Genomic DNA, 14,646 nt, shown 5'->3' on the forward strand with positions numbered 1-14,646 from the left:
AGCTGGTCAGCTCGACAGCTGACCAGGTGGTCAAAGCTCACTAGAGCTGGCGGACTCGCGGCACATCATTTTCAGACCCCACGCGGTCTTTCGCTACTCAGGTTAAACATGATATATAAGTCACTTAGATAACTTAAACATGTTATATTTGGCTTTTTTCAGTGTTTTATTTGTTCCTGAGGAAATCGGTTTGGCTGTGATTAAAGTTATAGTTTTCACACAGCTGAATAAACATCGAACAGAAAACTGATTAAACAGAAGTGTGAGGTGAGAATTTTCTCCAATGTCCTGTTATATTTTACATAACAAGGAGCAGACAGCTGAGTTTATTAAACTGCACCAAGACAGCGATGACGCAAATCTGAAGGCTAGACAGTCCAATTTCACAGCCTCGCACTTCCGGCCTTCTCGGTCTTCGGAGGACCCTGCCCACTTAGACCGCATAGGCCGGGTCCTCCGAAGGATGCAGCCCCTGAATTGAGACACAACTTGTGTCTCTGTGCCTGTCGTGTGCTTCCTGTTTTACTTTGATAGTTTCGTGTGCTTAGGTAGTGTGTCTACTTTTGCTTCCCTTGTCTCGTCTTGCCTAGTTAGTCCCAGCTGTGTTTCCCTTAAATTGCCCATTTCCTGATTACTCCGCTGTGTATTTTAGCCCTCTGTCACGGCCTGATTGTTGTCACGTCGTTCACTCTCTTTGTGCCGTGTTTTTCTCGTCATGTTCCGAGCCCGTGTTTCCTAGTTTCTAGTTTCCAGTGACAGTTTAGTTTAGGTTTCACATTTGAGGTTTTGGTTTGTTTTGAGAAGTTTGTTTCTTTGATGAGTTGTTTTTACCGGTGAATAAAGCTGCACTTTAAGTTAACCTTCCATCTGTGAGTCCTGCAGTTGGGTCCTCCTTCCTGCCTGCCGCACAGCACTCGCCATGACAGCTTCTGTGTCAACGTGATGTGTAGTTCCTCACAAGAAATGCTATCTGAACACATAAACTGCTCTTGATCAGGTTGTGTTCAAGTTACTATGGTAATTTAGGTAGGTAACTCTGTCTGTGAGTCTCCTTCTGATGGTACCGAAGTGAAGTTACAACGACTGCCCCATATTCTTGCACCTTCTTAATGAAGGTATTTAGTGTTTTATAAGTGTCAGAAAAGCAATGTTATTAAAGCAATGTCATTTAAAACCTATACATTAAAAAAAATTAGAGTGTAAGTTTTTATTATTAGTTATTACTATTATTAGTACTAATAGCAGCAGCAGTAGTATTTATGTTTGCATTATTATTATTAGTAGCATATGTATAAAAAATGTCAACCAACACATTTATCTCGCCCCATCTTCATGATCGCTTAAAGTCACATCCTGGTTCGAAAGCCAAATTTTATTCTGTAAAAATCACTGATTATAATTTGTGTGACATCTGATAAGAAAAATGATACTGATACACAACAAATCCAGCCAATGATATTACACAGAAAAGGAAAACACATTCTCTGGAGGCCAATTACTGAATTTCCCTTATGTGTTTTACATGTAAAACAGGAGCTATATTACACACACAATAAATGCATTTAAAGTACACAATTTGCTCAGAACCAGAGCAGATTTCCTTCTAGAAATGCAACATGCTATTTTATATCTCACATTTTCATGATTTGTTTACTTTAATTTTCACCTGAGTGAGACAGTCATAGAAAAAAGATGCATTGAGTATAACTGAAGGTATAATTATAGGTGTTACGTGTACAAAACACACAGATGGAAACACCAGCGAAACACATCTCTCTGCTCACTCTGTTCAAAGCAGAGCAGTTGTGCTTTTGTTACATTTTGAAGGCTTTTTATAAATCATGGATTTGTATTAATGTTGATGTTTGAAGTCTGAACACTCCAAGTGCACATGTTTCTAACGTTTGCATTAAAATGTGGATGTGTATTACTTTTTCAGAGCCAAATGTTCCAGTTGAGTTCTGTTAGATCTGCTGTAGAGTTATGATAAAGAGCTGCACATAAAAATAAAAAGGAGCACACAGTTATCATCTGTGCATGAAATCACTCACTTCTAAAGACACACTTACTCTTTGTTGTCATTTATACTTCCCAGTTTGAAGTAAGCAGGTCTTTAGAGGACAGGATGATCAGATTGAGAGGATATAAATTGTATTTACTCTTCAGGGTGAGACTACATGCTTTTGATGTAGAAATTTTAATTTACTGTTTAACATTAAGCTAATTATTGATTTAAATCCAAGCTAAAATGCTGCTACAGACAAGTCACCAGTTAGCAAACTGACTGTTCGGCATACAGATATATTTAACTAAAGACAGCGCACATTAGCTGGTTCACCAAGACAAGACAAGGCTGTGTACATATCAGTTGTGATTTTAAATATCAACTCGTGCATGATGCAGACATTAAAACACACATATGCACAATTAAGATGTAGCCATGTTTTTTAGCCAGTTGAGGGCAGCAGAGTATCAAGTTAACATGATGAGGATCAACCTAAACTCCAATTCTGTAATGGAGAAAATCAACACAAGCCAGTTTCAGCAGCTACTTTCAGTAGCCATTGTTACAGTTGTGTGTGTGTGTGTTAAGGCTTGCAGACAAATTTTCTAATACTGTTAACGTGTAAGGAAATTGCTATACTTATTATTTACTTGAAACTCAATATCAGATTCCTGATGAAGGCTCTTAGGGTCCAGTTGATCTGTATAGTTCTAGGCATTCCAGGATCCATGTGTGGGGCAATGAGTCGTAGTCTTTCTTGTAGTCAATCCATGTGGTGCCCATGTTGGTCAGTCTGGCTTCATAAAGGTTCAACATGATCTTGCTCCTCTTTTTATTCGGCCTGTCTCTGGGCGCTCCCCTCGAGTCTCCAGCTGACGACAATGAAGTGAAGCAATAACTCTGTAACTGAGAAAAAGAGTCTAAATATAATATAATATAATATAATATAATATAATATAATATAATATAATATAATATAATATAATATAATATAATAATAAATAAATGTCTGTGAGATGGCTATGAGTAATTTTTACTCTAATGGTTAAAATTTTATTTGTGAAGAAATTCAAGAAGTCATTACTAGTTAAGGTTAAAGGAGGGCTTGACTTAACAGACCTCTGACTGTTTTTCATCCTGGCTACAGTGCTGGAGAGAATCCTAGGGTTGTTCTTATTTTCCTCATTCAATGATGAATAGTAAGATGTGCTACCTTTACGGAGGGAATTAAATAAAGCCACAAGCTATTTTTCCAAGCTAAATGATGATCTTCTAAATTGGTAAGATGCCATTTCCTCTCTAGTTTATGAGCTAGGCGCATCTTTGAGATCTATGCCAGGGAGTCCAGTATGTCTGAGGTTTTAGACAGTGAAGATCATAAAATTATTAACAAGATAATCAACCTCTGTGAAAGTAGCGTTCAGGTAGCTGGTCTGCACTGTGTTGGCACCTAGCATTGAAGAAGATAAAAGTGGATGAATTATATCCTTAAACTTAATTAGAGCACTATCAAAAATACATCTACTGTGATAAAATCTGCTCCCCACTGCTTTGGCAAATCCATTACTGTAAATCTAAATGTTGTTAATAAATGATCAGACAAAAGAGGATTTTAAGGAAATACTTTTAAATGTTCAGTTTCTACGTCATATGTCAGAAAAAGATCTAAAGTGTGATTAAAGTGATTGGCTCTGGTGTTCTACATTTTGAAAGAAAACAAATGAGTCTTATGAATTTAAATGCCATGTTGACGATGTCATTTTTAGTAGGTACACAGATGTTAAAATCATCCACTAATCAGATAAAAAAGTGGAGAAATTAGACAGAAACTATATAAATAACAGCAAATAAAACTGGTTTTTGAGTTTTCCAGCTAGCGTAGACAAGACTAAGTGTCAGGCTTTCAAATGAAATAAAACTGTGTCAGCTGTGTCACTCTGTGACAGCTGGGAAATCCCAGAGACTCTAAGTTGGATAAGTGCAAGACAATGGATGGATGGGTGCTAAAATGTTTGCATATACTGTAAATATCCCAAAGGACACTGCATACAATAGCAAAGGAAAAAAAATGTGTATAAATCTTACAACTATGAAAATAGGCTTTTTTAAATGACTCTAAGCAGGCCTGCCACAATAAGCTCAATTCATTATGCGTTTACTGTTATAAAAATAGTAGAGAGGGTTTGCTTTGTCTTTATTTAGTAGAAAAGCTCACAGACTTGTATTCCCTCATATTCCTATAACCTATTTTGTTTATCATTTTACTGATAAAGGTTTTTTATGATATAATAAAACTACAATTGCTGAGACAAAGAAAACACTAAAAAAAAGTAGTAAAAAAAAATAGGTGTTGTCCTTCAGTTATTTAGTTTTTAACCCCATACACATCAATTCATTTTTATTGTTTAAACATACAGAGCAGATAGAGGTAAGATTTTGGAACTACTGAAGGATGTTGGTCAAACTACCTTACATTATCCAAAAAACACGGTATTAATTTTCTTTCTTTCTATCAACCCCTCACTAGTAAGACCAAAAAGGTGTTATGTCAGTGTTTTATTGTGTTTCGTCTGTGCTTTTTGAAGTAATGCTAAGCCATGTTAGAGGGGGCAATAGACTAAAAAAAAATCCTTCAACAAAAACCATTTTGGATTGTGACTGGGGACACTGAGTCTAAGTGGAGCGTGTTCTGCAACTCCACTGATGAGGCTGCTGCAAGAAGCTGGAGGAGGAACTTTGGGAGGAATAAGATTCACTCCCAAAGGCTCTGGATGTTGTAGGGCTGTTCTGGTTGACACGTCTCTGCAACATTGTGCAGAGGTGCCTCTGTTTTGTTTTTGTTTTTTTTATGTTTTTTTAAATCCTGTTCCGTCTGCTGTTGCCACACGCATGACCTGGGCTCCACTGTTTGTCTGAGAGAGCCAACCTGGTGTCTTTCCACAATGAGGAGGAAGAAAATGTTGTGAAATCCTTGATTGAGAACTTTGACCACGCTGAGGGACACAGCTGGGTTGGACTCAGTGAGAACCATTAAAGAAGGGAGATGGATGTGGTCCAATGGTTGTCCGATGGGTTTTGCCTACTGGAGTGCACTCAACCTGACAACTGGAGAGGAACCAAACACTGTGGTTACAGCAACTATGATACAAATAAGAAGTAGAGTGATGGAACATGTTCCTTGACTTATACCTCTGTTTGTGAAACTTGTTTAACTGTAAATATTACCAATTTGAAGCAAAGTCATGTCTAAATTCTAACTTTATATCTCAATCTGTCAAAATCTTTAATTGTGTCATAGTTTTCTGACATCTCACAGGAAGTAGAAAACTCTGCTGTACATTAGCCTGCATAAGTGTGGGGTGGCTATGTCTCAGGTAGAGGAGGACTTCTGCTAATCGGAAGGTTGGTGGTTCAATTCCTGGCTGCTCCAGTCTGCATGCCAAATATCCTTAACACTATCCCTAAACTGTATCCATAGCTCCACCAGAAAAAACTCACTAGGACTACATCAATCACACAAACGTACATGGCCAAAGGAAACTAATTAGCTTATTTTACTAAGTAAAATAAGCTACTTATTTTAGTTGCTGTAACCACAGTGTTTGGTTCCTCTCCAGTTGTCAGGGAGATACTTATTTTACTAAGTAAAATAAGCTAATTATGAACGTTTTGGTGTTTTTTGACCTCTCATGGTCCCCATCACTTATTTTAAATAGCCTACATTCTCGCTTGTGTGAGTAACGCTGCATGAACGAGCATTGATTACGTGACCTTCATACAAGGTTGTTTGGTTGTTAGATGTTTGATGTTGAGCTCTGACAGCTGCTACCTTTTGCTAATTGTGCCAAAGTTTACATACAGAAACAAGTGTATTTTAAAACAATTCATATCTGCAAGAAATACCAACTCTATGTTAATTTTAAATTATTATTAAATTATTATTAAATTATTTAATGAAACAGTGATTGTGGTGTTTGTGAAATCGTTTTTCTTAAAATTTCACAACTCCACGAACCATTAATGTGGTATTAAATGCTTATTTAAGAATGAAACTTCAGTAAAGGGAAATGGTGGCAGGTAAGATGAGAACTGGGGGATAAAGAAAGCAACAACTTTGCTTATTTGTCTTCATTTATTATTATTATAATTATTATTACCTGAAATCAATAGACATTAATTTAAGATCGAGCTGTGCGTGAACTACATTTGAAGCTATGATGGAGTGATAATGGAAGTGTGCTTTTCAGTGTTTTCAAGTAGTTAATCTGTATGAATACAGAAAAGTCTCAATTCTCTGATTCATGATTCTCAAATAATAGCTTTTTTTTTTCAGTTCAATCCAGTTTTATTTATATAGCACCAAAACAGTTGCCTCAAAGTGCTTCTTTTCCTTTTGTCTTCTCTGAAAGTAAACTAAATATGTTGTAGTTGTGGGAAAAAAAGACATTTGACAAAACCATCTTGAGTTTCTCGAAAGATGACATTCACCTAATCTAGAAAATAATCAGATAGAAGAGTAATCATTGCAGCCCTGTTCAAAAAAATTGCACTATTTTTTTTCTGCCCTCTCCTGTGCTGCATTTTCCTTTCTTTACCCTTAAGTAGTTGTAATATTTTATCCATGGCTGTTCATAAACATTAATTCAAATGTGAAGCTGTTAAAAGAATATCTATAAAAAACTGGTTTGGTGATAAAATATTGCATCTCCCAGTTCTGCAGAAGGTTGTACACTATTCTTCCTGAATCTTCCACATAGATTGTTTTGGTATACTCTCATCTTTTGCCTCTCACCTCTCCTTCCCTTCCCTCCTTTCCCTTTATTTCCATCTTGCCTTTTTTCCTTACCACAATGGCCGACTGTTTTGTGACCCAGTTGTTCATGGTAGCACATTGGATTATTGATTAAAAGCAGTGTTGGTCAAGTTACTTGAAAAAAGTAATCAGTAACTAATTACTGATTACTTCCCCCAAAAAGTAATCCTGTTACTTTACTGATTACTTATTTTCAAAAGTAATTAATTACTTAGTTACTTAGTTACTTTTTAAAAACATGATTTACAACCTGAATAGGTAATAAAGCAATAGATCTTTCAGCCCAATTCTACTTTTTCTGCATAATCCATCATACAAAATGTAATCAAATGGAAATGTCTCTTTTTAAAACTTGTTTTATTAGTTTTAATCTTTTAACTTTATGCATCAAGCAAAAATTTAATTATATGCAACATTCTCTGACTGGAAGAAATTTGTTTAACATTTAAACCTATTTTCTGCACATTCCAGCACATAAAATAAAATATTTTTTTGTGTTTACACTCACTCTTTCAAATAGATGCAAGTAAAACACAGCAGAAAATAAATAAAGTCAAAGACTAGCGGTCCTGTTGCTCTATTTTCACCTGTAAAGCAGGAGTGGGGTAGGCGGAGGTTTGCCCTGGTGCAGGTGAGCCGCTGTGGTCAGTTGAAGAATCTACGAGTTTCTCTGTGAATTTCCCATTACGTGGTAGCGCACTTGGTGCTTGCTTGGAAGTTTAGGGTGTTTTTCTACTGTACAATATAAAGCGCCTTGAGGCGACTTTTGTTGTGATTTGGCGCTATATAAATAAAATTGAATTGAATTGAATTGAATTGAATTAAAAAGAAGTTTTCTTCCCACGCACAACGGACGCTAATGTTTTTGTCCCTTTTTTAGGGAATCAAACTCAAAGTAAGGTCAGTACTTCCACGCTTTAAACGCTGCATGCTCATACTCTCTCCCGCATTTGATATATTATCCATTGTTGATCTGCACACAGCTGTTGTCACGAACGTTGCACTCGCTTACGTCACTGTCATGAGACATTCTCGCAAAAAAATCACGGTTTTAGTAACGCAGTAACGCAGCGTGCTTACGGGAAAGTAACGGTAATCTAATTACCATTTTTGCAATAGTAATCCCTTACCTTACTCGTTACTTGAAAAAAGTAATCAGATTACAGTAACGCATTACTGTGCCCTGGTGCAGTAACGCGTTGCAAGTAACGTGTTACCGCCCATCTCTGATTAAAAGTATTGACATAATCATCACCTCTTGTTTCTGAAACTAAGTTCTAGGATAAAACTAAACTTCCCTGAATAAGTGAGGGTTAACGAATTAAATCAATCAGTATTATTAAGTAGATTAACAATTATCTACTCACAAACATAAGTTAGAATGATTCAATTTCTATCAGTAATTAGTTATGTAATGTACTGAGAAGTATTGGGTAGACTTCACCTTATTTGCTTTAGTATTTCATAGCTTTTAATATAAGGGACTTTTTACTAAAACTATGTAATAAAATCTACCTAAATAAAATCAATGCAAATTTTTACTTCAAATTTACTGGTTAGATTCCATCGATTGTTTTTTACAGTGTATTCTTTACTTTAATTGAACATTAAAGAACAAAAGGAAGAAAAAAAACATTACAACTTCATATGTATAAATCTTACAACTATGATGACAGTCTTGATTTTTATTGTCTCTAAACAGGTCTGCCACAATCAGGGCATTCATATTCTCATGTTCTTTGTTACATAACACATTGTTTCATAGTTTTACATTGTTGCACATTGTTTCGTATTCATTTACTGGAAAGGATTGTAAACTTCTATATCATCTTCCTGACATTTGCTGATGTGTGTGGGGTTTTTTAATAATATAAAAAAACCCATCTCTGATAAACCATGAAGTTCTGCTGAAACGGCCAGAGCTCAACAAGTACCAGTAAATAGCAAAATAATATTGCTTTGTGATGTCTTTAAGTTGTTTATGGTTTTTAATAAAAAAAATCATGTGTCCTGAATGGATTTTGTATAAAAGACTTTAAACACAAACGTGATCTTACAAATAAATAATATTTTAAAGTAAAACTGCACAAAAAATAGAGTTTTGTTAACTAGAGAGTTTTGCAATGACATGTAGCTTCTCTCACACATAGCTTTGAGTTTTTGGTCCCTTTATTTTATGTTTATTCTATTCAGTGTTTCTCTGTCTGTTTTCCACTGACTCTGTATCATTTTTAGTTATGATTTTCAGTCTGTGTCATCCATACCATGTTTTTTCTGGTTTTACTCTTTAGCTTGAGCTCTCTGTGTTAATCCTTTAAAAGACTGGCAAGGTACCCAGCTTCTCTCTCTCTCTCTCTCTTTTTGTTCTACCCCCAATGTGAGGGAGTAACAGCTCAAGCTGACTTAATTTAGGTGAAAATCAGGTCATGGCCAAGGTCACAACAATATACTTGGGGGACATGACTGCCAAGGTTGGCTGAGCATTTGACCTTGACCTTCATTGTTAACACCCACGCTTCCAAAAGTTGACCTTGAAGAAAATGTCAAGCAACCAAATCAAGTAATATATCTCATGAAAGGGCATGGAGAGAGCTGTACAACACACTTTTTATTTTTTTAACACAATGCCCTATGGCATCACAATGACATCATAGATTTTTGCCAATACACACACACTGCATGAATTTATCTTAAAATCTCAACTTTTTACATAAGCAAAGAACTTTCAGCCAATCTGCTCCAATCGTATGGATAGATAAGATAATAAAATACAGTTTTAGGATGTCATGCTTCAAGGTCATAGGTCAGACATGAGCGTGTTGTTATAAAAGCCGGCTGATGTTGGTAAGTTGTAATAAAAGCATCATAAAACATCAAAGTGCACTCTCTGAGTGCTCTTATTTTTTTCTGCCATCTGACCAAGTGAGCAAAAGTACTTATACAGTGGTATGTAACAGTTTGTGAGGGCCCAATTGATGCCTATATAAAGCAGTTCAAATTCACATAAAGTTAGAAATATGCTTCCAAATATTCACTCTTATCATCAGAAATTTTATTAGAAGCCTTGATCTAAAAGATGAAAAAAGCCTTCAGAGAAAACTGCACATCTACCTGAAAGAAAAGCACACAAAGGTTGCCATGGAACTGCAGAAATGTTTAGACCAGAACAGTGGTGTTGAGTGACACCGTTGCTGTCCTGTTATCACTCTGACCTTTTTGGCTTTTTTATCCACTATGCCGATAAGGCCTTTATGATACAATAAATGCAAAATTACATCCCAAAAATTCATCATTTACTGATGTGCTGAGAGATCAACAATTATTAATTTCTTTCTCTTTTTTTGGCTTATGTTTTAGCCAATCATATCATACCAGCAACAAAAACACCCTCTCAGGCATCTATATAAAAAAGCAGACCAAATCTCTGGAGGAATCTTAATATATCCTACTTTAAGAAGCTTCAATAGTGCTTTATGACACTTTGAGACTTAAAGCTCCAACATGATCTTGCTCCTCTTCTGGTTTGGTCTGGCTCTGGGTGCTCCATCTGAGTCTACCCCTGATGGCAAAGAAATGAAGCTACAACTCGGTAACTGTCCGATATTCTGGCTGCTCTTTTACTTTATTTACTTTTACCCTGATTTTTGTTTTGTTTTGGTTCGTTTTAATGAACCATGATTTAAGTCAAACGCTCCAAGAATACGTTCTTTGTGTTTCAACAGATATTTTGATACAAATTTGTGTTGGATTATATATGGATACATGAGTCCAGTTTTTCCAGTGCCTTTACAGACAGACCCCCTTAATATCATCAGTTATTTGGAGTACAGGTTGAGAAGTCAGATTAAGTGGATGTAAATTAGAGTTGAACTTTAAGACTACGCTCTTTATGTTGAAATATCAATTTGCTGTTCAGCTGTTAACAGTCATTTGAAGTCAAAATAAAAATGTTGCCACACAGGCAGCAGTTAGTAGATGTATTATACATCATAAAGATACATCATAAAGATATATTTACCTAGTAAGCTAAAAATAAATGAGAGGCTGTGTACAAATTAATCATCAAGATCTTGTGATATTCATTTTCAGTATTAACTTTTACATGGCACAGAAATTCAACCACACTTGAGAAGTGTTTAACAGTGGGTTTAATGACGACGTCGTGGGCATGTTTTTGGCCAGTTGAATGAGTGAAGATTAAGTTAGTGTTATGATGATGATCTGATGTCAAATATTGTAATCGAAAGAAAACAGAACAGTGTTAGTATTTTAATACCCAATATTTTGAGCATGGTTTTTGAACATGAATTTCACAATTCATCAAAGGACATTATGATTTTTGTAATTCTAATATTTTTGAAGGTGCTTATGGTGAAGGTGACTCATTAACATTTAGTTTGTTCTGGATTTAAAAAAATCATAATCTTGTTCCTCTTCTTCTTTCTGTGTTTCCTTCAGCTGACTATGGAGTTAAACTACTACGTGGAAACTGTCCCATGTTCTGGTACAGCTTCAATGGCCACTGCTACAAATATGTTTCTGCACGCATGACCTGGGCTGATGCAGAGCTCCACTGTGTGTCACAGGGAGCCAACCCCAGGTAGCTGGGGCAGACTGACAGCTAGCTGGGGGCAAGCTACAGTTGTAGCTGTGGCTACAACTGTCTCTGTGTGTGAATTTGAGAGTGAATGAATAGTGGAATTGTAAAGCGCTTTGAGGGTCTCGAAAAGCGCTATATAAATGCAATCCACTATTATTATTATGAAAAAACGAAGAACAATAAAACAAAAGCACAAGATAAAATTAGTGTTTCTAAGTTTTTCTAAATTTAGTTGTTTTAGCCTCTTTGCACTGGCTCCCAGTCTGTTTTACAAGAGCTTTATTGGCATTTTTCCATTTGGGATCTGCCCAAAGAAACACAATCACCATACTCAGTAACTACTTTCAAGATGTAGTTTTATGGGAGAACCTTTCCTGAGTTTGCCTTTGAACTTCCTCATCACTTTTTTATACACTCATTTGCTTTTATCTGTTTTTATTGCCTTTGACAACATTTATCTGTCTTCTTTTAAACTTGATGATTTTATGACATGATTGAAGGTTGGGTTTGCTGCCCTTGTGAATTACTTTTTAGCACTGACCTGGAAAAGTGCTTAATAAACATTATTTAGACTATTTTATGTTCACTTACAAAAATACACAGTGGCCAGCTTTTATATGTCTATCTATAAAACATGCCTGTTTTATTAGAAATAGCATAGGACTACAGAGGAAGTGTAGCAGTCAAAACTTTCTACTAATATTTGAAAGGAATTTATATTTACAGATCCGTGAAGCTGACAGTGTGTCTCAAAATCTCAAGTGCACATGTGATGTGATCTGTTTATCAGTCGATACGTGCACTGTGATTAATGATCTGAGAACAAATAGACCTTGAAGTTTCTCAAAATTTTCATGTTCAGGAACTGTGGAATTGAACTACAAAATGTGTGTAGGTCCTCAGGTTTTGATATAGACACTCATACAGAGGCCATGTTGTCTTTTTTTATTGTTAACCATGAAATGAGTTCACTAATTGTCATCACTAAAGAAATGCTTCCTTCTTTTAATTGCCAGTTGGAGTTTATTTTTATCCAAACACACATAATGCACCTTTCTGATTGACTATGATGTGTTTATACAAACAGATAAAAACATATTATTACACTTTAACATGTACAAGCCAGAAGGCTTAAATATTTGTTGCTGAGGGCAGAAAAGCAGCAGGTCGGAGAGATCATGGTCACAAGTTTTATTTGCTGTTAAATTCTGAAATGAAGGAAAACCAATCAGATGCTCTATTTAGCGTCTCATAGGCCTTTATTGCCTAAGTCTATTTAAATGGTGAAACACAAAAGTCACAATTCATGTTTGATTTTTATTTATCATTTGTTCCATAGAAAGTGTTTTTCTCTTTCACTAAAATAGAATTTTGACAGATTTTTACTGCAATACAAACCTCCTATAGCATGTTTAAAAACAACAAATTAAACAAAATGAATATATTTGAAATACAATATTACTACCTTAAAGTAAATCCTGCCCATAGAGTGAGATGCCTTGATGGGGGTTTGTTATCTCAGAGTTTGCACTTGGTGACCTCCAAGTCAACCATGAACAGTCATCTCTGCTACATGTTTCTTTTCAGTTTTTTTAATTGACACTAAGCTGGCCTGCTATAATCAGTTTATTTCTGTGCATTTACTGTTATAAAAATGAAAACAATGTGGAGAGTTTTTTGTCTTCGTGTACTGGAAAAGCTCACAAACTTTTATTTCCCCTTACTGGTATACATGTTTGATGTTTTTCTGATAAGAAATTATATTTTTATAATATAATAAAACTACAATTGACTGACTTTTATTGAGTATCAAGCAAATTTATTTGGCCTCCTATGATGTTCTCTGACCTTTGTCTAGACAGTGACCAATGATATCTCAGTGATCAGTGAAAACACTCTCTCAGGCAGCTATAAAAGAAAGCAGCTCCAAATCTCTGCAGAGATCTGAACATCCTGTAGGAAGAAGCTTCAGCAGCTCCTCATCACACTTTGAGACTTAAAGCTCCAACATGATCTTGCTCCTCTTCTTGTTCGGTCTGGCTCTGGGTGCTCCTTCTGAGTCTCCTACTGATGACAATGAAGTGAAGCTCCAACTTGGTAAGCACCAGATATCCTTGCTCCTCTTTAATTTGATTTCCTCTTTATTGTTTAGACTCTAAATGCATTTTTTTGATCATTTTTCTAATATTTTGCACCAGCAGATCTAACCCATGTGTCGGTATAATCACAAAATGCATGCATTCTTTTCCAGGTCCAGATATTTCACTTTACTTCACAATACATGTGCTACATGTACTGTGGAGTCATGATGAAAGGAAGCTTATAAAAAATAAAATAGTAATAATAATAATAATAATAATAATAATAATGAGGTTTGTGTAGTTTAGCACTAAGCTCTGTGGACAGAATGTGAGCCCTTAATTTAGTAAGGCCTATATATATATATATATATAAACTGTCATATAAAGCAATACAATAGTCATATTTAGTGACACAGACATGTAAACACAAATCTGAATTATTCAGAGTTGTAACTAACTATTTAGTTTTTGTCAGAAGGGCTGGTCAGTTCGAATTGTGCTAGTGGAAAAAGGGGTAAAAGTGAAAGTTTTTGCCAAACGCATTTGACTGATTCCATCATGCTCACTGTTCAGAAACACTTTCAGAGGCATAGAAAAGAAGGAAACCTGTCATCTGGTCTCAGATTTAGGATCTTGGCAGTACAGATCAGTTTAGTTTCCATCACTGATAAAATTCATGATCTTGTTCCTCTTCTTGTTTCTGTCTTCTTCAGATAACCAGCGATTCAAGCTACTGCGTGGAAACTGTCCCCCATTCTGGTGGTACTTCAACAACCGTTGCTATAAGTATGTAGCTACACCAATGAGCTGGGCTAATGCAGAGTTCCACTGTTTGTCACAGGGAGCCAACCTGGTGTCCATCCAAACCAGTGATGAAGAGAGTTTTGTCAGATCCCTGATCGGGAACTCTGACCCTACTCAGGCACCCACCTGGATTGGACTCAGTGACATCCACATGGAGGGCAGATGGATGTGGTCTGATGGCTCTGTGGTGCATTATTCTAACTGGCTTGCAGGCGAGCCAAACAACCTGGAAAAAAACGAACACTGTGTACTAAACAACTTTGGTTCTGTTAAGAAGTGGAATGACGTCCCATGCGCTCTTGGTTATCCCTCTGTTTGTGTAAAACGCAATGCCTGTGTTTAG

General features: G+C 36.0%; 1 protein-coding gene across 1 annotated transcript; it reads left to right on the top strand.

Moving 5' to 3' along the window:
- The first annotated feature begins 13,427 nt into the window (after positions 1-13,427).
- LOC135932848 (lactose-binding lectin l-2-like) lies at positions 13,428-14,646 on the top strand. The gene is made up of 2 exons (XM_065470553.1): positions 13,428-13,515; positions 14,213-14,646. Exons 1-2 carry the CDS (start codon positions 13,428-13,430, stop codon positions 14,644-14,646), a joined length of 522 nt encoding a protein of 173 aa, XP_065326625.1.

The sequence above is a fragment of the Pelmatolapia mariae genome, linkage group LG22 (assembly GCF_036321145.2).
Source record: "Pelmatolapia mariae isolate MD_Pm_ZW linkage group LG22, Pm_UMD_F_2, whole genome shotgun sequence".
In the NCBI taxonomy this organism is placed as follows: Eukaryota; Metazoa; Chordata; class Actinopteri; order Cichliformes; family Cichlidae; genus Pelmatolapia; species Pelmatolapia mariae.